At 34.6% G+C, this 27180-nt stretch overlaps 1 protein-coding gene across 2 annotated transcripts in view; it reads right to left on the bottom strand.

Annotated features, from left to right (window-relative positions):
* Nucleotides 1–747: 747 nt before the first annotated feature.
* LOC136037019 (ubiquinone biosynthesis protein COQ4 homolog, mitochondrial-like) overlaps nucleotides 748–27180 on the bottom strand; it is a 35045-nt gene continuing 8612 nt past the window's right edge. For both annotated transcript variants that reach the window (XM_065719436.1, XM_065719435.1), the window contains exons 2-7: nucleotides 19377–19590; nucleotides 15463–15559; nucleotides 13814–13916; nucleotides 10469–10598; nucleotides 2114–2207; nucleotides 748–1004 (exon numbers count right to left, since the gene is read on the bottom strand). In XM_065719436.1, the coding sequence (XP_065575508.1) occupies nucleotides 848–1004; nucleotides 2114–2207; nucleotides 10469–10598; nucleotides 13814–13916; nucleotides 15463–15559; nucleotides 19377–19590 (795 nt within the window). In that variant the 3' untranslated portion in view covers nucleotides 748–847. The remainder of the gene's footprint in view (nucleotides 1005–2113; nucleotides 2208–10468; nucleotides 10599–13813; nucleotides 13917–15462; nucleotides 15560–19376; nucleotides 19591–27180) is intronic.

The raw sequence follows: 27180 nt of genomic DNA, 5'->3' as shown, positions 1-27180 counted from the left end.
AGCTGCAGAAGATTGTTTTCACCCTTTTGTATAGATACAAAAACCTCTGCTTGAAAACACTTCGTTAACTTGTCTGTTTACTTTGCATTACTAAATGAGCAAACTAATAGGAATGCAGTTTGCATGCGTCACCTTTTATAGTAAAAGACCATATGGGGTAGAGGTAGATGTGGAAGGTAACAATATATTATGATTCGTTTAAAGCAATTGGACACCTCTGAGCCTCTGTCAAGATGAGATTTTTATAGATCTATTTGAATTATTTACATTACGTACTATTCGGACGTGATAATATTATCCGCAACCATCGAATTTTTTCTACATGCAAATGAAGGTTAAGAGGAGACAGGGTTCCGTTGGAGTGAAGAGACAAATTTGAACACGGCATATAAATAATCACATAGATTGTACTTGAATTATCTATTGACAGGGCTCCATAGCACGGAGAATATCAAGTCCACTTTACATGTCATATCAATCTCGGTTGGGCAGATTCATGATTTTTTTAATTTTACTTTTAAGGTAGAGAATGATATGGAGTGACAAGAGAAGGACAAGAGGCGTCGGAGGAGTTTGTTGGTGGCGGAGTCATATCAGCACTGGTAGTGAGTGGGCTAGAAAATTTGAGACGTGGTACTAAAAGCATAAATAATCCTTATAAAGATTCTCGAACAACACCAGGCAGTTTCAGCTTGCGTGAAATACACTTTTTGGTTTAGGGACTAGGTGGTAATAGCGACTCAAACGCAGAGGTTTGAATAAATTTACTAAAGGCAATACACAACAGACTAGAAAAATGTTATGGATCAATGAAATAAATACGGAAACAGAGTAAAACATAAATCATCTAAGATGGAGGTGGGTGCTCGATGCTTAACTCGCGTCGAAGCTCTTCTAAGTTTTGCATCCATCTTTTCTCATAGTAGATGTTCATTAAAAATTTGGAGTTCTGACCAACTCGTATAGCCCATGGTAAGTATATTGACAGGTATTTTTGTCGTTGTCTAAAATAATAAAATAAAATTAGAAATGAATCACATGAATCTATAAGACACATAAATTGGAATCCAGACCACTTCAAACTAAAATCCATGTTTTCGAATGGCTTGTCTCCTGAAATTGTGTACCACTCATCCGATACGGCCACCCAGGGGAAAAACCAGAAATAAAAAACAAAATAAATTAATAACCACACATCCGTGACGATCTTACTCGAAAAAATTAAAACTCTGCAGTTTTATTTATATTTTTTGGAGAGTGCCCCCCCCCCTCAAATTTCTCTGGTTCTTAAGTTTGGATCGGTAATTTTAAACTTAGCGGAGTTCACACATTTTGACTTGCCATAAAAAGCCAACTCTATTGATATATATATGGTATCAAAATTCTACTTTTTTTTTATTTCGTTAACTATTACTGCGACTCGCTCTTTCCTTAAAAATCTTTATCATGAACTGTTGAATACTAATAATTAGTTCCATTTCTGAAGAAATGGTTCACAAATAACTTTTCTAAAGAAATGGTTCCCAAGAAAAATTTGCGTACGGTGTTTCTCCCACCCGATAATAAGGGACAGCGGCTATTTTTCTTACCATGAATTGTCCTAAGATCTATCCTCCTCCCCTAAAAAACTACAAATAATGATTAAAAAATAAAGAAAAATGAGAAAAAAATCACAATAATCACAAACAATAAAGAAGTAAATTAACAATGAAAGGAATCCAAAAAGACGGTTTTTGATTGCAATATTCATACGATCTCGAGAAGAATGCTTTTTATTTGTATAAATGCGGTTGAATATAAACAGCGTTTTAAGTACATGTCAATATGGGCTGGATTTAACTGGCATCAAAAATATTCAGTCTGATTTTCGCCAAATATTCTGACGACAGTGAAAACGCTTTTCGTCAGTGTTGGGCATTAATCTTATATTTTGGGGTATCCTCATGTATGTGCGAAGATAATCGTCAATAAGCGCTCTAAAATTAAAATCTCCAAATATAAATGGCGGACTTAATAAATTTTTACAGCCATGGGGTTCAGATAAGAACAGGGGTTGGAGAAAAAGATCCGTCAAAAGAAAAAGCAGCTAATTAATTCATAAGCTTAAACTTACTTGGGCCGTAAGCGAGCAGCACCAAAAATTCCTCCACCAACACACATTGGCAAACCCGTTTGAATTCCTTCGACCCATTTTACTGCTACTTCACCTGTAATAAAGTAACTATTATCATATATTTAATACTATAGTAAGAATTTATCTCAAAATTTAAAAAAGGTCTCTTTGAAATGTGTACATTGTGATCCTTATAATTTGGTTCATTACGGTTTTGTCAAGAAACGGTGCTGCGAAGCTACGCATCAAAAGTATAACATAAAGACAGAGAGTGAATTCTTAAAATTGAGCTTATAATTGTAATAGCCGGGTACTTCATATGGAAAATAGTAAAAATAACTTAAATCTGGTTGTATTAAATTTAAGGAATTGACTGATTGATGTATGGTAATTGTGACAGGAGCAGCAATGACGATTTTTGATTATTTGTGGGAATATATACTTGTGTTTTATACACATTTTATGTTGGAATATATATATATATATATATATATATATATATATATATATATATATATATATATATATATATATATATATATATATATATATATATATATATATATATATATATATATATATATATATATATATACTTCTATAATACCATCGGATTTATCATCTGAAAATATTCTTTAAAATAAAGATTAATCTATTCATTGTTGGTTTTCAAATTAAATCTGCCGTTAACTTGGTTTAAAATACTTCTGATTTTTTCTTATAATTTGTCAATCTCTTTGGCAAATGAGAAGGAGGATAAGTAAATATACAAACTAGATATATAATAGCTGGGGTGTCTGGCTAGGTCTTCCAAAAAAACATCCCCACAGCGGACAGTCGCTCCTCGGAAAACTCCCCCACGGAGTCTTCCCGCTGGAATCTCCACCAAGGAAATAACCCCTGAAAATTCTCCACCGCAAATAATTACCCCCCCCCCCCAGGAAGTTTCCTCCCTATGTTAAATTGACCAGCCAAAGGAAAAGTAAGACAAATAAAAACAATGAAGAAAAGATTGGATTCTGGAATATTTTACATATATTCCGAAATACAGGTAGAATGTACGATGTAGAATATCCTGTAGTATTCATTTTCGGATTTCTATTTATTTTTATTCTTTTTCTTTCGTGTTTTGGATTCACCGGGGTTGAAATCAGGGTAAGATAAAGGTGAAATAAAATAGTTTGCTTGCTTGTTTCAAAACAAGTTCTATCCATCTTAAATTTTCTTAATTGTGACTTGGAGTTTGACTCCATTGTATTCATATTAAATTAAAAGAAAAAAAGCCCCCCCCCCTCCTAAAGATACTTCACACATAAAACCCTCCTCATGAACGCCAAGTGAACACGTTTTCGATTGCGAAGCGTGAACAGGCATCACGTATTATAGGCATCGGTGTTAAACTAATGTATTTGTGTTTCTTTGGCGTTTTAATTCGAGGGGGGTAAAATACCAAAGCCGCGTAAGATAAAAGTCAAATAAAATAAATTGCTTGCTTATTTGAAATAAGAATTTCTATCCATCTTAAATTTTCTCAATTCTGATTTAGAGATTATATTAAATTTGATTTAGAGATTATTATTAAATTGATTATATTAAATCAAAAGAAAAGCGAAAACCAAAAACGCCCCCTAAAGGTATTTGACACGTGAAACCCTCCTCATGAAAGCCAAGTGGATGCGTTTTCGATTGTGAAGGGTGAACAGGCATCATGTATTACAGACATCGATACCAGACCAAGTCCACAGGAATTAATCGTACTTCTTAGTCCCAACCGATATCTCTGTGCACTTTCATCACAAGGGATTTCTTCTACAGTCGCAATTAATTCCGTTGTTCCCGGTTACTGTTTTTTAACTTTAATCTTGCCCTTCTATAACAAATCAACCCTCAAAAAGACAAAAATAGAGCAAAAGGAAACAAAGATATATACAATATTCTAAACCAATAATTCCGCACATATTTATGAATATAGGTAAAATATTGCAAAAACCCCATTTTTAATTTAATGCTCTTTTTATTTATCATACTTTCCCTTTGGCTGCCCAACTTTACACGTGTATGAGGGAGAGCGTAATTTTTGCGGGGGTGATCGTCTGCCATTTTCGGGGGTAATCAGCCTAGAACCAATAACTAGGAGTCTGAAATGCAACTAAAGTGTCCCCGGTCCAAACATTGGTAGACCGATTGGAATTAGTTCAACCTTAGCACTACTTCACTTGCAACCAAATGGTTACTATCTTTCCGGATAACCTGAAAAATTTAAATTAAATCTACGGAATGGGCTCATTTGATTGGAAATCAGATGTTCTAGTGCCCTTTTTATGAGTCAAAGTGATCGAAGGGCAACCACCCCCACGTCACATTTTCCACAAATGCATCCAATAGAAATTTTTAGATAGCCATTTGTTCAAAAATAGTTCAAAGATCGTATAATAAGGCATTTGGGGTTGACATAATCCCCCAGAGTTTAAGACCAAGAGTTGTAAGTTATGCCCCAGGGGCATAATAAGGTAATATGGTAGGGGTGATCGTGTGAACTTTAAAAGAGGCATATTTGACTGGAAATGTATAGTTCTCGTTCCCTTTTCAGAGTCAAGCATGATTGAGATCAATTAGTCCCCCCTCCCCAATCATCCTCTTTTCCAAAAATGCATTCAATTGAAATTGTGAGATTGCCATTTTGTTAGAAATAGTCCAAAAATCATATAACAGTGTATTTCGGGTGGACATAATCCCCCCGAGCCTATGGGCGAGGGCTTTAAGTTATATCCTGGGGTATATAAGGTTTTTATGGAACGGGTTGTCGTATAAGCTTTGGATCGGATAGTGTTGATTTGGTTGGAAGTCAGAAGTGTTAGTGCTCTTTAAGAGTCAAAAATGAATGGACGGCAATCACCTCCCTCCAAGCCTATCACTCCCTAAAACATATCCGATAAAGCTTTTTTCGTCAACATCCTCTTCAAAAAACCATAGCCCCTCTCACAAAAAAAAATCCTAGACATAGACTCGAAAATAAACTAAATTGTTCACTCTAGATATTGTTTTCAATGAAATACAGTTTAGTTTGTAAAAAAAGAAAAGAAAAAGATAGCACCATTTTTTGTAAAATTGATTCGTCCTGGAATGTCATTTTTTTTGCTTTGTGTTTAATGTTATAACAATAAAACTAAATTGATTTTTCAATTAATTATTAAACTAAAATTGTTTAAATTATTAAAAACTAAAGCTGCATTAACTTTCAAGATCATCCCAAAAAAAACATTTCACGTTAAAAAAATAGTTTTATTTCTAGATTCTTCTTTTCATTTTATTTCATCCAAACATAAAGAGCAACGGTGCCTCAATTACCTTTTGAAAATGATTTTTTTTTTTTTTGAAGAAATCCACTTTATTTTTTGGAGTGAAGTTTATCTATGACACCTTTATTCAGCTCTTTTATGCATTTTAAAGGAGCGTTATGAGAATGAAACAATATTAATGGAACTTAAGCGCACATCAACCTGGTGGAACTAGATGAAATAGAAAATTAGTAATAAAAGGTAATGGTAAAATAGAAATTTCTTAAAATAAATATTGCTTTCAGTAAAGCGCAAATGACACTCGCGTTGCAATTGGAGCACTAGGGAGATGACTTCCCCCATCACAAATCTAGTGAAAATATTTAAAACAAGTAAAAGCAAAGTGAGAACATTTTAAATGTATTTTGTTTTCAGTAAAACGCAAATATGTTCTGGTCTTGGGAGGTATGGGGGGTTGTGAGCTGAACTCATGTCAAATTTTGCTCGTTTTGAATTTTATTCGGTTATTTATTGTATGAATTAAATAAACAAAATAAATTAGAATTTTTTTTATTTTTTAACTTTAATAAATAAAAAATTATTTTATTAGCCCTATAATTTGTCATTATTTGTCAGCCCTACTCATGTTAATTTTTGCTTGTTTTTGAGTTTGACTCGGTTATTTATTGTAATTTCTGTTCAATTGGAATTTCATTTATTTATTGATGGTGGTTTGTGCTAGTTTTGGACTTGGAAGATGACTTCCTCGTTCATTTGTCTAGTAATTTTTGTTCGTTTTGAGTTTTAATCGAATATTGGTTTTATTGTTGTGTAAATATAAGTTCATCATTGGAATCACTTTTATTCAGTCGTTTCTATTAATGTTTTGCCGATTAATCATTATAATGTCTGTTATTTTTTTTTTTTTTTTTACTCTGCTTTAGACATATTTTCGCTCTTTACTATTGTAAAAAAAAAACTTGTCTTTTCTATTTAAAACACGTAAATAGTAATCACTTAAATGTCAAGACTGGCTAAATCACAGAGGTCCTAGTAACCAACTGCGAATAGCAAGCAATCTATGCAAATAACTAAATCCCTAAAAACAAAATTTTGGAAATAAAATGTACATCAAAGGGATATTCATTGTACGCTGATCTTAACAATTAAAACTTGTCAAGTTTAAAGGTACACATCAAAAGTTATTTTCATAAGCAGATTTCCATAGTTAAACGAGAGCTAAGAGCTCATATGGCACTTGTGTCGAGGCCGGAAAAGCCAAGAGCCAAGAGCTCATATGGTATGAGCTCTAGCAAAATTCTAAGAATCAACAGATTGATTTAAAAGGAAAAACAGAGGCTTAATGCTGGCCAGGATTTAAAAGATGACCTCTGAGTCACGATGTCCTTCTAAACATCAAAATTCATTAAGATCTAATCACCCAATCGTAAGTTATAAATACCTCATTTTTTCTAATTTTTCCTTTCCCTTCAGCCCCCCAGGTGGTCGAATCGGGGAAAACGACTTTATCAAGTCAATTTGTGCAGCTCCCTGACACGCCTACCAATTTTCATCCTCCTAGCACGTCCAGAAGCACCAAACTCGTCAAAGCACTGAACCCCACCCTCTTCCCCCAAAGAGAGCGAATCCAGTAGAGTTACGTCAATCACGTATCTACGACATTTGCTTATTCTACCCAACAAGCTTTATCCCGAATCCTCCGCTCTAAGGGTTTTCCAAGATTTCCGATTTCCCCCTCCAACTCCCCCCAATGTCAACAGATTTGGTCGGGATTTGAAATAAGAGCTCTGAGACATGAGTTCCTTCTAAATATCAAATTTCATTAAGATCTGGTCACCCGTTCTTAAGTTAAAAATACCTCAATTTTTCTAATTTTTCCAAATTAACACCCCCACCTGCTCCAAAGAAAACGGATCTGTTCAAATTATGTCAATCACGTATCTAGAACTTATGCTTATTCTTCCCATCAAGTTTCATCCTGATCTCTCCATTCTAAGTGTTTTTCAAGATTTATGTTTCCCCCTTCCAACCCCCTATGTCCACGGATCCAATTCGAGTCGAAAACGGAGCATCTGAGACACGTGATCCTTCTGTATATCAAGTTTCATTAAGATCCGATCACCTATTCATAAGAAAAAGATACCCCAATTTTCAAGTTTTCCAAGAATTCTGGTTTTCCCTCCAAATCCCCCAAATGTCACAGGATCTGGTCGGAATTTAAAACAAGAGCTCTAAAGCGCAAGATCCTTCTAAATATAAAATTTCATTAAGATCTGATCACCCATTCATAAGTTACAAACACCTCATTTCTTCTAATTTTTCCGAATTATTCCCTCCCCCCCCCAACTCCACCAAAGAGAGCTGATCCGGTACGGTTATGTCAGTCACCAATCTTGGACTTGTTTTTATTTTTCCCACCCAGTTTTATCTTGATCTCTCCGCTTTAAGTATTTTCCAAGATTCCCCCCCCCCCCAATGACGCTGGATCCGGTTGGGATTTAAAATAAGAGATGTGAGTTACGAGGTCCTTCTAAATATGAAGTTTCATTAAGATCCGATCACTCCTTTGTAAGCTAAAAATACGCCATTTTTCTATTTTTCAGAATTAACCCCCCCTAACTCCCCCAATTAGAACGGATCCATTCAGGTTATGTCAATCAAGTATCTAGAACTTCTTTATATTTTTCCCACCAAGTATCATCCATATCCCTCCACTCTAAGCGTTTTCCAAGATTTTAGATCCCCCCCCCAACTCTCCTCAATGTCACCGGATCCGGTCGTGATTTAAAGAAGAGCTCTTCCAAATTCACAACCCCCAGCTCCCCAAAAAAAAACGGATATGTTCCAATTATGTCCATTTCGTATCTATAACTTATGCTTATTCTTTCCATCAAGTTTCATCCCGATCTCTCCATTCTAAGCGTTTTCCAAGATTTTCGGCTTCGAAGATTTCTGGTTCCCACCCCCCACCCCCCGAACCCTCTATGTCCCCGGATCCGAATCGAATTGAAAATGGAGCATCTGAGACATAAGATTCTTCTATATATAAAGTTTCGTTAAGATCCGATCACCCATTCGTAAGATAAAGATACCTCAATTTTCACGTTTTCCAAGAATTCCGGTTTCCCCCTCCAACTCCCCCCAATGTCACTGTATCTAGTCGGGATTTCAAATGAGAGTTCTAAAGCACAAGATCCTTCTAAACATCAAATTTCACTAAGATCTGATCACCCGTTCGTTACAAATCCCTCATTTTTTTTTCGAGTCACTGCCCCCCCCAACTCCACCAAAGAGAGCGGATCCGGTCCGGTTATGTCATTCACGTATCTTGGACTTGTGCTTATTCTTCCCACCAAGTTTCATCTTGATCTCTCGCTTTAAGCGTTTTTCAAGATTTCTGGTCCCCCCCCCCCAATGACACTGGATCCAGTCGGGATTTAAAATAACGAATTTGAGTTACGAGGTCCTTCTAAATATGAAATTTCATTGAGATCCGATCACTCCTTCGTAAGTTAAAAATACCTAATTTTTTCAAATTTTCTAGAATTAACCATTCCCCCCCCCCCAACTCCCCCAAAGAGAGCGGATCCGTTCCGCTTATGTCAATCACGTATCTAGAACTTGTGCTTATTTTTCCCACCGAGTTTCATCCCTATCCCTCCACTCTAAGCGTTTTCCAAGATTTTAGGTTCCCCTTCAACTCCGCGAAATATCACCGGATCCGGTCGAGATTTCAAATAAGAGCTCTGAGATACGATATCTTTCCAAGCATCAAATTTCATTGAGATCCGATCACTCCTTCGTAAGTTAAAAATACCTAATTTTTTCGAATTTTTCAAAATTAATCCTCCCCCTAACTCCCCCAAAGAGAGCGGATCCGTTCCGGTTATGTCAATCGCGTATGTAGGACTTGTGCTTATTTTTCCCACCGGGTTTCATCCCGATCCCTCCACTCTAAGCGTTTTCCAAGATTTTAGGCCCCCTCCAACTCCCCCCAATGTCACCGGCTCCAATCGAAATTTCAAATAAGAGCTCTGAGACAATATATTCTTCCAAACCTCAAATTTCATTAATATTCGATCACTCCTTCGTGAGTTAAAAATAACTCATTTTTCTACTTTTTTAGAATTAACCCTCCCCCCAACTCCCCCAAAGAGAGCGGATCCGTTCCGGTTATGTCAATCACATATCTAGGACGTGTGCTTGTTTTCCCACCTAGTTTCATCCCGATCCCTCCACTCAAAGCGTTTTCCAAGATTTTAGGTCCCCCCCCAACTCCCCCCAAAGTCACCAGGTCCGATCAGGATTTAAAATAAGAGCTCTGAGACAAGATATCCTTCCAAACATCAAATTTCATTAAGATCTGATCACTCCTTCGTAAGTTAAAAATAACCCATTTTTTCTAATTTTTCAGAATTAACCCCCCCCCCTCAACTCCCCCAAAGAGAGCGGATCCGTTTCTGTTATACCAATCACGTATCTAGGACTTGTGTTTATTTTTCCCACTAACTTTCATCCTGATCCCTCCACTGTAAGCGTTTTCCAAGATTTTAGGTTCTCCTCCCAATGTCACCAGATCCGGTCGGGATTTAAAATAAGAGCTCTGAGACACGATATCCTCCAAAACATCAAATTTTATTAAGATCCGATCACCCTTTCGTAAGTTAAAAATACCTCATTTTTTCTAATTTTTCCGATTTAACCATCCCCCACTCCCTCCCCCAGATGGTCGAATCGGGGAAAAGACTATTGTTTATTTAAATTTATTTATCTGGTCTGGTTCCTGATACACCTGCCAAATTTCACCGTCCTAGCTTACCAGGAAGTGCCTAAAGTAGCAAAACCGGGACAGACAGACCGATAGACCAACAGAATTTGCGATCGCTATATGTCACTTAGTAGATACCAAGTGCCATAAAAAGAGCTTGTTTTTATTAGCAAACCTAAAAATAATATAACATAAAATATGATTCGCAATGTAGGGATTGACATTTTGTTGTGACTAGATATGCCCCCCCCCCCCTCCGCCAGCAAATTTGAAATGAGGAACACTAACCAAGCATGTTGGTGGGCATACCCAAGACCGTATGAATCAGGTCATGGGCTTCTCTATATCTTTGCATGACATAGGCTAATTCTGGGTCCTCCACAAATTGTACTGGAAGTCTAGTGTCAGGAGAAACGCCCTAGAAAAGAAGACGATATAACTAAAACTAAAAAAATAACTTAAAAAATCTCTGCTTGATAACTGTAATTCTAATGCTTCTTGTGCATCTCCACCACCGAGGATTTATTGAAAGACACCAGCCGAAAGAAGGATGTAGATAGTGCCGTTAATTCACAAATACTTAGGGGAGGGACAAAGTATACTTTCGAAAATTTAGGGTGGTGGCAAATTTGTCGTTAAGAAACAAAATTCAATAAAAATACAAAAAGTCATTTTAACTCTAAATACCCCTCCCCAATGTATTTTTGTCAATATCTATTGAGAGGAGGAGGGCAAAACGTTTTAGGCGGAGCACATTCCCTCTCTTCCCAATTGACACCACTGGATTTAAACGGCCAAGATAATTTTCAGAGGGGGGTTAGCATAGCTAAATGCAGACGGTGGTTTGCATAGCCCTCCTTAAAAATCTTCAAGAGTTTTGAAAAAAAAAATCATTGGTAACCCAGTGCCCAGAACAAGCAAAAATTTAGAGTACATCGCTTGCTTGTAAATAAACATTAATTTTCGCTACATTGCTGATAAATATATATCAATTTTGGCTCTCAAGTTTATGGTACACATGGTGAGTGCTTTGCTTATATATTAGATGAGCAAATCCACTTATCCCCAACGTTTCAAGAGCATTAAAAACTAGGTTAGGGTCATAGATTACAACAATTAAAGCAGTCAAACGGTATGTGATTGACGATATCGACATTAGCCACTTGTCGTATGCTAATGATATTTTGTTATTTTCGGACAATTTAATATCAATGTAGAATGCAATTATTATATTACAATCGCATCTACGGGAGATAGGACTAGAGATTGGATCTATTAAACAGAATTCCTAGTGGTAAATAATAATAGGGATTTCCAGCATTATTCAATTAGGGTGAAATCACCAACTATTTTTAATAAAAGATCTCATTAATTACCTTGGGTTGCCTTTTGATCCGTCAATTAAAGCTACGCGGGAGTTGGGGTCATCGTCTGTATTGGTCTTTAGAACTTATGGCCTACTAGTCAGGGAGAAAGGTCGTTTTGATAAACCAACACTTGCTATAATTTATAATTAAATCTTTGCACCTCATTTATTTTTCATTGCTGCATTTTTGAAGTTTTTAAGTAAAAGAGATACAAAGCGTATCCGCGTGTACTTTTTCCGGTTTTGTAAATATTTTCTTGAAATTCCACTATATTTCAAAAATAGGTATATTATATGAAAATTCGGAATATTTGATATTACTGTTAAAGTGGATCGCCAATACGATAGATTTCTTAGATGATCTAGAGAAAATAGAATAAATTTTCCCCTTAATTGTCTTGTTCAATGGAAAAATAGTTTTGTCGCCAAAGCTTTCATAAAACAGCTATTTAAGCGTTATGTTTTATGAGTGTTTTTCGTGTTATGCACTAATGAGTAATCTTAAGCTATTTATTATGTATTTATGAGTTCTTATGAGTATTATGAGCTACTTATTGTCGTCCTTTTCGTTAGAAGTGTAATTTTATGTTGTTCAGTTTTCTTTTCATTTATTTATACATACATCCATGAAAAGTATAGAGGGCATAAATATAGGTTCTATCACTATCTTAGCTCTATGACTTTCAACCTTGGTTCTACTGCCCTAGCAATGACGCATGGATGTATAGATAGATATATCTATTAACAAATGAACTAACATCATTTTTATACAATCCAAATAAGGGGAGAATTAATGCCAGGTTTGCTTCTCACTCAATTGGACTATCTGTCTTGGCTTTTTCTACAATTAGCCATGACTTGATGCCCACAACTATCCCATTTTAATTCAAAAATCTATTTTTTGATCAAAATAGCAATAAAAAATATAGCTATTTCATTAAACGAATACGAATAAATCATTATTTTTATTATAGAATAGGCTAGATAAGTGTCAGCTTGACTTACGCACCATAGCCCTCGGAAAAAGGAGGGCCGGCCTTTGTAACTGATAACATATTGACTTGGATGGCCATTGTTCTTACTTTGTTTGCAAACTTATTTTTTCATTGTATTTTTACAACACTGATTTCTGTAACAATATTCTGATTTCTGTTAATTATTCAGGTGAAGTAAGAAAATGTTGAAAGAAATCGTATGAAATACACTTTAAGCTGTGAGTATTGGGAATGTAAAATAAGACTCCTTCTTTGCCTAAGCAATGATCTTGAAAGGTGTTTTTAACAAACAACAAGATGAAACTCCACTAGCATAGTACGCAGGACTAGCTCCCAGGTTTCCTCACTATAATCAGCAATTGATATTCAGAAAATTATTTTATGCTTTGTCCACAAAAAAAAGTTTATTTTCTTTAACCAAGGATAAATTTGTCGTGCTAAAGTTGTGCAGCCAATTGGCTATGAGAGGGATAGGAGTCGTTAGAATTATGAATTAGACTTACATATTGAATAATATAAACGAACATAATTTTATCATGATAAATAATAATTGCTACATAAACTGGCATATAAATAAAATTAATAATTTAGAAAAATAATAGAAAAGATATAACGAAGTGTTGCAGTGACTGCTGATATTGAGTAGGAAAAAAATAAAAATAACTCATCCAACCCAATTCGCAAACAGAAATAAATTTTGAGAGCTGTGCAAAACAGAAATATTTCTATAGTTTAGATTAACGCCATCTATTCCCCATTTGGAATACACTCCAATCGACCATAGTTCAATTTATCACCACCATCCGATTTAATCATTATTAATCCTAAAACTTTTACAATTAATCCTTATGACAAAAAACAATCTGATGCAGACTGCATTTACTTTCGAGTTGCAACAGAACCAAAAAACAAATAAAATATAGTCACTGGAATTACTAACACTGGAAAACTAAATTTTCAAAATCAGGCCAGATTTTGAAACCACAAAGTTTACGCTGGAAGTTGATCACTGTTCAACTAAAAAAAAAACAACAAAAAAACAATGAATAAAGTGTGTTTTAATAAGGTTGGGGGGGGGGGGGGGTCTAAACCAAAATCCTTTGGATGATAACATAATCCTCCAATTCGGAAGAATACTTAATTCATAAAAAAAGTACAGCCCATGAGTCTTGTCACCAAGCCCCATTTCAACCATTTGTGGGTGACGCAATTTACAACATAAATGTTAAACATGATATACAGCTAAACCATGTTAAACGTTAGATAACTTACATTCCTATCAAGCCAATTAGCATATTCTCTTCCTAAAGTACCTTCCTTCATGGACCGTAGCTTGTCTAGATCAACCGTGGACGAGTTTATTCGAGGCTGACTCCTAACAATACAAAATATTATCATTTTATTGAAAGAAAAATTAATAAAATATTAAATAAAGAATAAAAAATGAAGATTGCATTTCTCAAATATTAAAAAATAAATAAAAAACATTTATTTGGCTAATTTAAATGCAAGAAGACACTTCTACGTGGACAACAGGAGCTCCAAGCCTGTGTGTACCATCAATTTCCCAATGTGATGTTAGTACCACTTTAGTGTCAGGTACCTAAAATTTCAACAAAAGATGAAGCTATAGGAAACTAATTGCATCCTGGGTCAACCTTAAGACTGAATTAGCTTTAGCTCGTATTATTTTATTTTGAGAATAAGCATAAAAAAACGTTTATCAAATACTTAAAGCTGAAAAATTTGACTTTAAATATAGCCCATAAGCTAGGTCAATCCTACTAAAAGACAAGTTAAGCTCTAAGGCTAGTTTTCTAGGTCTCAGGATCACGTCGACTGAAATCCCAAGACCTTTACGGATTTCTTCATTTTTTTCCTATAAGATGCATTTGCCAGTTTTTCTGTTTTTTGCTAGTCTTCCCTTGGATTGGGGACGTGCCAGGATTAGAATTACTTCATACAAGACTACTTTTGAATCTATACAAATAACATTACTAAAAGCTAAAATCTATTTTAAGTAACAAAATATCCAAATTTCTGAATAAAAAACAGGGATTTACTAAAGTTTTTAAAGTGGTGACAAGTTTTGAAAGCTCAAATTACTCAAAATAGCAAAAATAAGGACATCCCAATTACTTGGAATTATGAATAAAATTGATATAATTCAGGGAGGAAGATCCAGATACTCCACACCCGTCAATGTGCCTAATATACCTGTTTATAATAGTTGAAATAGTAAACAGAACTATAAATAAAGGATTATTTTTGCAAAACAACGAATTTTAAAAAGTTCTGAAAAACGAGAACGTGCTAAAAAGTTCGCTTTAGTTTCACGTTACGTTAATACACGTTTTACTACATCCATATTTTACGAGATAGCGTTTTAACAACCAGAATTCCGTCGCAAGAAGACATCAGACTTACAACTAAAGATGGAATAAAATTCCTAGGAGTAATTTTCGAAATCACCCTGAAATGGGATTCACACATAAAACCTATCCTCCTATAATATTTATCCATATTCTATGAGTTAGCTTTTTAAAAACCATAATTCCGTCGCAAGAAGACGTCGGACTTACAACTAAAGATTAAATAAAAATCTTAGAAGGAATTTTAAAAAGCAACCTGAAATGGGATTCAAATATACAATCTATCTTCCAAAAAAACTTCTTTTTGCCTAACATCATATCACTCTTATCTAATTTTTGTTCGATAGCATTGGCCAATATGGCAGTGGCATCAACTGGGGGGGGGGGAATGTGCCCCTTCTAGATTTTGAAAAATACTTTTATGGGGGCATTGTCATTGAATAACAACTTTTCATTGAAATTTTTGTGAATTGAAGCCACTGTAATTTGGTAAAGAAGTGCCTTATTCTACATACTTTACTAGGGAATTTCAAATCATAAAATACTAGCCTCAGAATTTCTGATCCTTCAGGATGAATACTCATTCTCTCATGCATTCCAAGCAAGGCTTTTGTGCCTGTAGTCTCTCCAAGAATAGCAACCATGTCTGAAAAAAAAATATCCAAAAACTATTGGTTCTTCAAACGAAAGATTTACAATAAAAGGTAATTAAAAAAAATCATGGTAATTTTGAAAAATAGCGGAATAATAAGATATATAAAAATAAAAACACATTTCGATTTGCCATAAAATATTCATTTTAAATATAACAATCAGTTTAAAATCTAGTTCGTTGATAAAGTTAGCCAAACTCTCAAGAGCAGAACAAGTCATAAATTTTAGACTTATACTACATCAGTTCAGCTCTTCATTACATATCTAGATTTGGATGGAAGTCCCACAACGATTCTTGGTATTCCTGTACGTATCCAATTTGTTGAAAAACTTCATTTAAATATATCAGGATTGTTTTGGATGAAAACTTTTCATTTAGGAATATATTAATGCCTTTGTCGAAAAGTTTCTCATAATATTCGATTTTTAACGAAAATACTATTATTCGAACTTATTCGACTCGGTCGAATAAATGTATGAACCCCATGTAAAATGTATTTTTCAAAACTAGAGGAGTAGCAATTAGTCTTTTTTTAAATGGCAAGACAAAAAGACATTTTTTTACGAAAATTATCCCCCAGAATAATATTTCAAAATCTAGGGGGTAGGGGCAGAAATCAAGGTGAAATATGCTCCCCCCCCCCAATTGACATCCCTGTCTGTACATGATAAATAATCTCAAATCTGATATCTATAGGCAACGTTTGAGGGTTTTGGGATATAGTAAAAGGAGAAATGGCTTATTCTTAATTCAACTAAAACATTTAGGAGAATTTAGTAGATTCGGTATATTCGACTAAAAGATTTTTTTTATATTTTATGAACACCATTTTCCCGTAGTTACTCCTCAGAAAAATAATTATAACCAAAAAAAATATTAATTACCAGCTTTGGTTGGTTTAAAAATTATAGTCCAACATCAAAGGAATGTATATGGCCCTTCCTGGAAAGATTTATTTATATGATTTTTAGGCAGCTGCTATACATTCTTTGTATGGACCTAGGGCCTATGTGGCTATTTTGTCCATGCTGTCTGACTATTAAATAGAAAGGCTTAAATATTTTTATGTGCTAGATTTAACTTCAGATTTCTCTATTGCTACAAATCTAGGTACACACCCCCACTCTGGTTGGGTTAAGATGAGCTTTCCGAAAGAGGTTCCACGAGACTCTTCACTCACATTTTGGGAGAGTCCTCCCTATTCCACGTAGGTTAAGCATGGTTATGACTCTTTTAAAATGACAAGAATTTTGCTGGAACTTCTAAATTTTCCTTTTTTCCTTCTTCAAGGGAGAAAATAATCGCAGAGATGAGAACAAAAGCTATACTGAACACATAGTGATAGGAAAGTTTGTACCCACAACCAAAATCACACATGGTGATTGTACCCACAATAATCTAGAGTTGGATTCCAAGTCCCAGGCATATTCCTCAATATTGCCTCCAGTTCCCTAATTTTTTTTTTAGGGGGGGGGGGGGTATTTCAAAAACACTCAAAGGTTCAAACTAGAGCTATTTTCCAGGTAATTCTAACTTTTGCAACCTCGTTAACAGTAAAACTACAAAGAAAATAAATTGTGTCATTCCACAATTGAATGAAACGTAAGACAAGAAGATTACAATTATTATTAAAAGGAAAAAAAACAAAAACCAAGAAAAATGAAAAATTTAAATAGAAATAATCAACTATAAATGCTACTAGTACTACTACTAACAACTCACCACAGCACCAAGCAACTAGAGGCCAATACAGACACGCACGCTCCTTCTCCATCCTAATTTATTCAAAGCCTCTTTACACCCTCCCAGGAAGTTTTCATTTCTTTCAAATCCTTCTTTATGACATCCTTCCACTCCAACCACAGACGACCTGCTTTCCGTTTAGCCCTAGATGGTTAGCCGAAAAGGACAATCTTTGGCAATTTATCATCATTCATCCACAGAACGTGCTCTAGCCATCTCAACCTTTCTCTCATTATAGCCTTAGAAAGTGGGATTCCGCCACACTTTTCATACACCTTACTGTTTGAAGTACTGTCAGTCAGTCGGGTACCTAGAACAATCCGTAGGCAATTTCTCTAGAAAACATCTAGGAGATCTTCACCTGCTTTTTGGAGCGCCCATGCCGTTCTCGACAAGCATCATCAGTGTAGCTTCTTCCAACATTCTAATCTTGGTTTGCACACTTACCTTCGTATTCGTTCAAACTTTTTTAACTGTGAAAAACACCCGAGCCTTGAATATTCTACTTTTAACATCTTCACTGCTCCCACCGTCTTTACTAATAATGCTACCAAAGTAAGTGAAGCTGCCAATCTGATCAATCTTTTTGTTACCCAACGTCACCTTTTCATTTTCACTTATTCCAAGCCTTATTGACTTAGTCTTTGTAACATTTATTTTCAAACTATTCTAGCACACCGAACTCACAAAACCTCTAAAAATTCGTTCATTTTGCTCTTACTTTCATCTAGGACGCTTAAATTGTCAGCACAATTTAAATCAAAATGAGTTTTTCCTCCACTATGGTCACCTATTGCCTTTCATGTGCTTTTTAAAATAAAATCCATCAAGATGATCCATATAAAGGGGGATAGAACACAACCCTGCTTAACTCCGGATTTAATACAAAACCAGCTGCTGACCTCATTTCCTACCAATTCTCGTAAATAGCACTCCTCACTTTAACGTATTTGTCAGCCATACCATACAAGAATAAGACCTTTGCTAAAGCTCTTCTATCAACAGAAACGAACGCTTGCACATAATCTATAAAACTAGGGATCCTAGATGTTTGATAACTCAGGCACTTCTCAATTATTAGCCTAAGAGTAGAAATTTGGTCCACACGTCCTATACCTTTTCTAAAACCGCACTATTTTCCTCTCAAAACCTTGTCTATAACACCTCTCAGTCTAAAAAGTATCATATTATTATTATGTACATTGCCACCTACAGGGGCCAGAACAATCCCTCGATAACTACCACACTCCCTCTTATCACCTTATATACAGTGGCTTGATTAAGGTTTTTCTAAAATCGCTAGGTACTTCCTTTTTTCCAAAAATCATATCCGTAATCTTCAGCAGGTTATTTCTAACCTCAAAGCCGTCATATTTAAGAAACTCATTTACCACACTATCAGCATCTGGAACCTAATTATTTTTTAATCGTTTTAGTACTTTCGCTAATTCTTCCTCACAAAACAAATCTTCCTTCACATCCAAGGTATCACAGACTTTTTCATTTCCTCTATATCTTTTCCTGCAATTCTATCTCAGTTTAGCACATTCTCAAAATGTTCTGCCTAATTTAACTCTTTCTTTATCACTATTTGTGGTCCCATTCCTATCTTTAACTGGGAAAAGTTCGGATTGATTATGCCCTCTTGATCTTACGTCTTGTCGCAGTTGTCTTCCTATAAAGGATCCTCCCACAATGACTTTCTGCATCATCATGCAATTTAACCATTACTAGGAGATGGTTTGTAATTCACGGGGCGTGTGTACACGCTGGTGGGCCCCTTTGAGTATACATATGAGGGCCCTTCTTCCTCTTCAACCTGTATTTACTGCCCCAGTTTCTATTACGGACCAATTTCTATTCTGTTCCTCAATATGATCTAACATTGGTAAGGATATAAGATGCATTTTGACCATATACACCATTGTTTCTCAAAACCAAAAGATAAGTTCCTCAAAACGATCTAACATTGCTAAGGATATCAGATGGATTTGGACCATATTCATCCAATAAATGAAACTATAAATCAAAAATAGAAATAATTAAATGGAAAACTTATAATTACCAGCCCTTGTTGGGTCCAACAATGCAGCAATGGCTGAGCCAATCGACAGGATCCCTCGTTGTAACGTAGACAAACTAATATAACTTTCAGATGGTTTGTATTTTTCTTCTGTGTTTTTCTCTGAAAAGTTGTTGTTTTGACTGTCTGTACTTGCTCTCAGTTGGCTACTAGCTGCATGTCGGTACCCTTTTAAACTGCGCAAGTGATATCTTAACTAGAAAAACAGAACGCTCAAATAGTCTCTACTGGAAAAAAGAGCATACAAGTAAAAAAAAAATCTTAAAGTATTCCAGTGTATGTCATAACCCTCTCGTTTGGACCCAGCATGTTTTACATAGCCCTAACCAGATTATACATTTCTCGAAGTGGCTGATCCCAGCATCAACAAAAATCAGCTCCCTCGGGGTGGCGAACGTGGTCCAGATTCCTCACGGTTATTTTAAAAAGACAACTACCCAGTTACCACTGCATTTGTGTACTGTTAAGGTTTTAGAAACAGTGCCAAATGTCTCAAATTTGAACCAACAGTTCATAAAACGAACGATGGAACAGTATTGCCTAAAGAGCCAAATATGGCCCTAGACTATCTGCAGAATTTGCTTTAAAAAAAACCCTTTATCTGAAATTATCCTCGTGTCATTTATCAGGATCAAAAGAAACTGGAAGGAACCCAGCTATCCTCCTGTGCCCTATTTTGCTACCCTTTCCATAGAACCTTCCGTGACATTGGGTGAGAATTTGAGATACCCAAATAGTTCAAAATAATCAACAGACTCAGTAAATATGCCTCTAAGACTGATACAACTTTCACAACCTCTGGGGCACAGGCTGTTAATTATACACATAAATTGTATACATCATACATGTAAATTGTAAATTATACAATGGAAAAAGGGTTTGGAGGGCAAGCTTGATCTTAGGTGTCTGCATTGTTCAAAAACCTTCAGGGGCTTTCACGTTTAGCACGAAAATTTTAGTTCACTAAGGTGCAAGATGAATTGCATCTAAAAACACAGAACTAAAAGAAAAATGTGGATTTTTTTTAGGTATAACTTTGGTCTTCGTTTTCATAAAAAACACAATTTTATTAGATGACTAATGGGTACAATGCTCAATCAGGAAAACCCCACAAACAAGAAAATTTCCTGACTAGGAAAACCATATATTCTTAATACAGATAAAAAACAAAGAAAGGAAACAAAGAAAGAAAATCTTTGGATTTTGTTTGTTCTTCTAAAAGCCTAATGACCTTCCAGGTACTTTCACAAAATTATATTCCAGGTACTCACAAAATTATGTAAATTTAAATACTCCAAGTCTGGAAAAAATGTGTTCAGTTAGTGAGAATTAATTTGTTACCCATGTAGCAAACTATTTGCTCTGTCCAGCACCATGCACAGTGAAGTAGTCAAGTTCATACCCATAACACAGGTTACGCTTAACAACCTTTCCCTTCAATGCCAACCAACCCCTCAACGCCACATCTAGAGCAAAGATAGGTGGGTGGACCAAAGCTTCTCTCACATACACAAATATTACTAGAATTACAATCAAAAACATTATTTCAAATAATATAGCTACACCTTTAAGCGAATGTTAAGGTTCATTGCATCATGGCAGTACTATAAATTTTACTGTGTCAAAGCCATTGATTAAAACACATCTAAACACTTTTTACAACACATTTTTTCATCCTCAGCTACTATGTTTCAAATATTGCCCTTTACTAGGTTGGAACCATTTGCAAAAATGCTGATTCTAAGATAAGATTATTTAAAAAAAAAACTTAAGCTAAATTAATTATTAAAATTATTAATTTTTAAATTAAATTAAAATTCAAATTTAAAAGAGGTACATAAAACCAAAGACGAGCAGAAATAAAGCCAAATAATTATTTAAAGTGTAGAATTACCATAAATAATCTTTCAGTATCTAAATGAGACCCAAAATGAGAAGAAATTGCAATAAATGGCTAAGTCAAACTCAAAACAAGCAGACCCTACCCAACAGAAAAATAGAGATAATGCCCCCTTTGTCTTCTAAAGACCAGAAAATAAGATGCACTTTAATGAAAACAATTTTTATTTGGAGCTATGTGTTTTCATTTTTCGGTATCTAATTAATCTAATTAATCTTTCAGTATCTAAATGAGACCCAAAATGAGAAGAAATTGTAATAAATGACTAAGTCAAACTCAAAACAAGCAGACCCTACCCAACAGAAAAATAGAGCTAATGCCCCCTTTGCCTTCTAAAGACCAGAAAATAAGATGCACTTTAAAGAAAACAATTTTTATTTGGAGCTACGTGTTTTCATTTTTCGTAACACGCACAAAAAAAAGGATTACTTGAGAGAACACGTGAATGCTGATTGACAGTTCCATATATACTGATATTCATTCCTAAGAGTCTTAATAATCTTGGATTTAATAAAATTTTAAAAAGCAAAACGTTTAAAATTTATTTTTATTATGTGTAATTTAATTTGTGTAATGTATTTTTAAATTTATTGTATTTATAAATTTATTTATTTAAATTAAATTTTTATTTTATTTAAATTTATTTATAAAAATGTATTTATTTTAATTATTTATTGTAATTTCAGCTAGTTTTGGGCTTAATTTGTTTATTGATAATGATTTATTGTGGTTCTACACCTGGAAAATAATATGACTTTAATTCTGTTCATCTTTGGTTTAATGTAGCCTAGCTATTTCTTTATTTTTGAATCATTTTTTAATTGTTTTCTTTTCATTATTTTTGTTTGTTTTTAATTTACAGAGTCTGTTCATTGGTTAAGAAGCGAATATTTTGAATCTTTTTGGTTTTTCTCTATAAGAATCAAATTTTAGCTTACTATTTATATTTTAGTTACTTTTTTATAATAGTTGGGATAAAATGCTTTAGATTGAAGGGTATGGGAAAATATTTCAATATACAGGTGAAAATCTGCCTAATCTTTGGGGTTCTATCGGGTTGCCAGAACTTTAACCTCTGTCATTTTACAATCTTACGACAGACAACTATTAATTAACTATGCCCCTTCGTATACCCTGAAATTTTCAAATTAATTCCCTTAACCTTCCTGGAATATTGCAGATAACCCTTACTGACAACCTTGGATGCACATAGTGCATTTTGATTTAGTTCAATTTCTCACTCAAAAAGCCTTGTCATTTTTAACTTAGTACCCTATGGTGTTCTTTAGACATTGGAGATATGCCCTCTGGTCGAAAATTAGATGCCCATAGTTTCTTTTGATTTAGTTTAACATCCCAAAACATACTCTAAAGTTCTAGCGTAATATCCTGAGTTTTTCCTTGGATATTGGCCAGACACCCTTTTGACAGTTTGGATGAACATAGTTTATTTTTATTTAGTTTTACATCCCCCTCAACTTTCTAATAAAGTTTCAATTTGAAATCCTATTCCATTCCTGAGATATAGCATCTTTTCCATTTTGAAAACCTGGATACAGTTAAACTCTTGTCATTTACATCAATAGAAGTAATAGAAGTGGCAGCAGCAGTAGTAGTTGTGCCAGTATTAGCAGTCACAAGTATTCATAGTAACAGTTACAAGTAGTCACAGTCTTATGTAGCTGCAGTTGTAGTTACACGCAGTTAGAGTAGCAGTCACAAGGTTCCTCTTAATTCCATTAGCCATTCCAGATATATTCCGTTAACGCCTTTTCGACATCCAGAATTTGTTAAACATTGCCCTCAGCATGCTGTGATTCCACTTAATACCTTTATCTATTCCCAAAATATCCCAAATACACCCTTATGACAAACTTGAAAGAATTTTCTATCTTTTGATTTAGTTCAACATCCACAATAACATACTCTGAAACTTCTAACATCACACCCTTAGCTGTTCTTGCAATAACGCACAGGATCTTTTGACCATCTAGGTGCAAGGAGCACATTTCAGTTTAGTTTTACACCCTCATCATCCTCCTCTAAAAAAATAAAACTTAATGGCCCGTTCTATTCCTGAGATGTTGTATCTATGTAATTTTGACAACCTTGATGCACTTAAACCCTTTTGATTTCGTACGACAGAAGCAGCAGCACCAGAAGTGGCAGTAGTGATAGTATTAGGCCTGAAAGTTTCAACTTAATACCATCAGCCATTCTTGAAGTGTGGCTAATACATCATTTCAACTATCTACATCACATAGTCCCTTTGTATTTAGTTTCATAGCAACATAAGCTTTTGCAAAAGTTTCTACTTTATACCCTATTCCAGTCCTAAAATATCTTCCAGTGCCATTTGGACAATCTTGATGCACTTAAACCCTTTTGATTTCGTACGACAGAAGCAGCAGCACCAGGGGTGGCAGTAGTAATAGCTGAAATAGTATTAATTTTAGCAGAAGTAGTTTTATATAGTGACATTTTGATTAGCACTACATCCCCTGATAGTTTGGACTTAATAAGCTCTAAGCTCTGTCTTATATGTTCCTGATACACCCTTTTGATAACCTGTATGCAAATAGTGCGCTTTGATTTAGTCCAAGAACCCTCTCAATAATCCCTGAAATTTTCATATTAACACAGTTAGCTTTCGTAATAGCAAAACTACCAACATAAACAGTACTACTACTAGCAGTATAGCAATCACGAATACATGGGGGGCCTCCCCCAAGGAATTTTTTAAGAATACTCACTAAATTAGACTATTGAGTACTATATACAAGAATCAAGGAATTAAAAAAGTCGATCCTTTAGAAATAAAATCAATAAAATGAATCAATGCAATAAACTTTTTTAAAGATGGTATGTGCTATAAATGCAAGACTAAACGTCTCTGTGCCGTTAGGGAGAGCCCAAGGGAACGCAGACCCAAGATAAGAAGGTTGGACAGTGACAGTGCTGTGGCTTGATAAGCATCACTGCTAGGCATCACTTATCACTGCTTATCAAAGACACAGATGAAGTGTATGTAATACATATGTCCAAATGTATTAATTCTATTTCCATCACTGAACTTGAAAATGATCAAGACTCCTTTATCAACGCTATAAATATTTACCTCATTGCTAGCAGCCACACAGCATTATATGAGGTACCCTGACAATGATGCCAATTCATCAGCCAGCGTCTTTCAAGCGTCACATTGATTTGATTAAAATGAAGATATGCAGGAGTCTCGGTATTTTAAGGAAACTCAAACATATTTTCCCTGGATCAATTTTGGAAATCCTTTTTCACTCCTTGATCCGATCTTACGTTTCCTACTGTCCAATAGTATGGATGTCAACCTTTCCTTCACTGTTAAAACCACTTTCTAAGGTTTATAATAAAGCTAGAAACCTCATTAAGGAAACTAACCGTTCAAGAGTTATCCCATTACTTGATCTCGAGTCACTGTATATTCTTTCGTGTGCATGTTTTGCGTTTTCTCAGCTTCATGGTGACCTCCCCCGTCCCCTAATTGTTCAGCCATCTTTCACCTCTGATCAGAATAATTATAATCTTCGCAATACCGAAAATCATATTCAAGTTCCTTTTACTCCTTGTGTAAGGTCAGACTTTAATCCTTTAATTGCGAGTTATATTGTATGGAATAAGTTGCCCGAATCAGCTCGAAGGTGCCACTTCAAAAAAATTATTAAAAATTCATTGGCTTCTTAGAAATTATTTTATCTCTTTTTATATGTGTATATGTGTGTATGAATGCATATATATTTCCTTATTATTTCATTGGAGTCTATTTTATCTACAGATCTACATAATTAATTTAGTCTATTCAATCTATTAGTCTATTTAGTTTTGTTTTCTATAGTTTTTCATTTTATTTATATTTTCCTCTCTTCTCCTTTTTGCTCTTCTCTCTGTGAGTAAGTGATTATTTTTCTTTCTTCTCTGAGTAAGTGGCTCGTTCATTTTCCCCTTTTTTACAGGCCAAAGAGCCTTTGGGGAAATAGTAAAATGTAATATTGTATGTGTGTTATAAGAATAAATCTTATCTTATCTTAGCAATCTAATATCTGCCTCATTTGGTGGCAATGAAATACCATAGAGTTGTGATGAAGGTATCGGCTCGTCATCTATTATAAGGGTCAATGTTATATCTTTCTTTATGCCAAATGGCTTTGCATCCTACTGTAAAAAGATCTAAGAATCATGTGTCAACTCACACCAATCAGGATAGATAGATGGATAGAGAGATAACTTTTTATTTGCAACATTTACATAAATAAATATGACAAACCAGTGCACATGCCTGATGGCATACTTAAGCACTGACAATATTACAATTTTACTTACAGTACAAAAATAAAAACAAGCACTGACTGTGTTACATACTTTAGCTCTGACACAATAAAAATAAAAATAAATCAAGCCAAAGTAAATGCAAGCCTACAGCATCAACATAAATATACAAAAAATAAACAAAACAAAAAATTCCCCACAATGGATTAAACACAAATCACCTAATCATTTGTTATTTATGTCAATAGTTAAGTGAGGGTATTTCACATCTTTCTTGACATGAGACCTGGTTATACTTCTTTTTTTTTCTCACACGTGGAACCTGTTGCAGGACACCATAAGGCCAACTATCCTTTCTAGCGTACCTCAACGAGGTCCTTTGAGCAGTAATATTCTCTGAAAGATGAATTCAGGAGCCTTGTCGATACGATTTTATTGTCAAATAAAAACATATCGTTACATGAAGAAAAAGATGACTTTGTACAGCCATGAAATCACTTTTGCTTAATTGGGAAAGAACAAAAATTAGAAATTATTTCTAATATTAAATCAATCAATCTCAATCTAATTCAAAGGTATACTTACCAAGAAACCCCACACGCAGCACGGCTTTAAATTGATTAATGGGCAATACTTTGATACTTGGAACAAGCTTATTCCATAGCTTAGCCCCTCTAAAAATAAATGAAAAACCAGTCCTACTTGAAACTAGGCGAGGAACCTCAATATCTCCACTTGTTCGAGTTCTGTGATCATGAATATTAGATCTATCCCGAAGATCTCTTTTTAATCTTGACAAATTAAAAAGAGTAATTAAATTGCATGCAAAATGAAAAAAATACAGTAAATTTTGATTGACAAGGATTCCTGGCAAAGGGATCAATTAATCGATAACTTAATTAGTTATTATGCATTTAATATTAAAAAATCAAACTCAAACCAAAATTACAGAAAGATTTATTGCTTCCGTAGATTATAGCAGATGTAGACTCGTCTTACCACGTTTTGATTTAATAACGGCCATGTAAAATGTACCTTTTTCATAACAGGACAATTCTCCCCCTTAAATTCAGATCCCTTATATGTTCAGACACTTAAAAAGATAGGATAGCAAAAGAAAAACAAAATTTAAACTTAACTATCCAGCGTAAAATTGACTCTCTTTATTTTTAGTTTCCTATTCAGCTAAATAAAATGAAAAAGTTCAAAAAAATTCGTCACAAGAGAATCTTATCAAATAGTTTGTGATAAAGAATTGGGAGTAAAAAGTGACTTTGGCCAATATTCACCAAAATAAAAAATGGGAATGTCTTGACAATTGTTAAACCGGCAGTATTGGCTTTTTACGCTGATTCTACATACATAAATTCTTTCAGTTTATTATTACCCACACAAAACATCTGAGAAAATTTGCCAGATTTTTGAAAAAAGGGAAAACATCCCCCCCCCCCAACAGCAAGTGATCTTATTGAAAATCCTTTTATTAGATACATCATATCAGAGAACCCTACCGTAGAGGTTCCAACCTGCAATCTTCCTGACATTTTTTTTTAAAAGAACATTGTTGATGCATGTTTATTTGTT

This window comes from Artemia franciscana, chromosome 16, assembly GCF_032884065.1.
Source record: "Artemia franciscana chromosome 16, ASM3288406v1, whole genome shotgun sequence".
In the NCBI taxonomy this organism is placed as follows: Eukaryota; Metazoa; Arthropoda; class Branchiopoda; order Anostraca; family Artemiidae; genus Artemia; species Artemia franciscana.
Note: the sequence above shows the minus strand (reverse complement) of the source record. Positions and strands in the feature narration are given on the sequence as shown.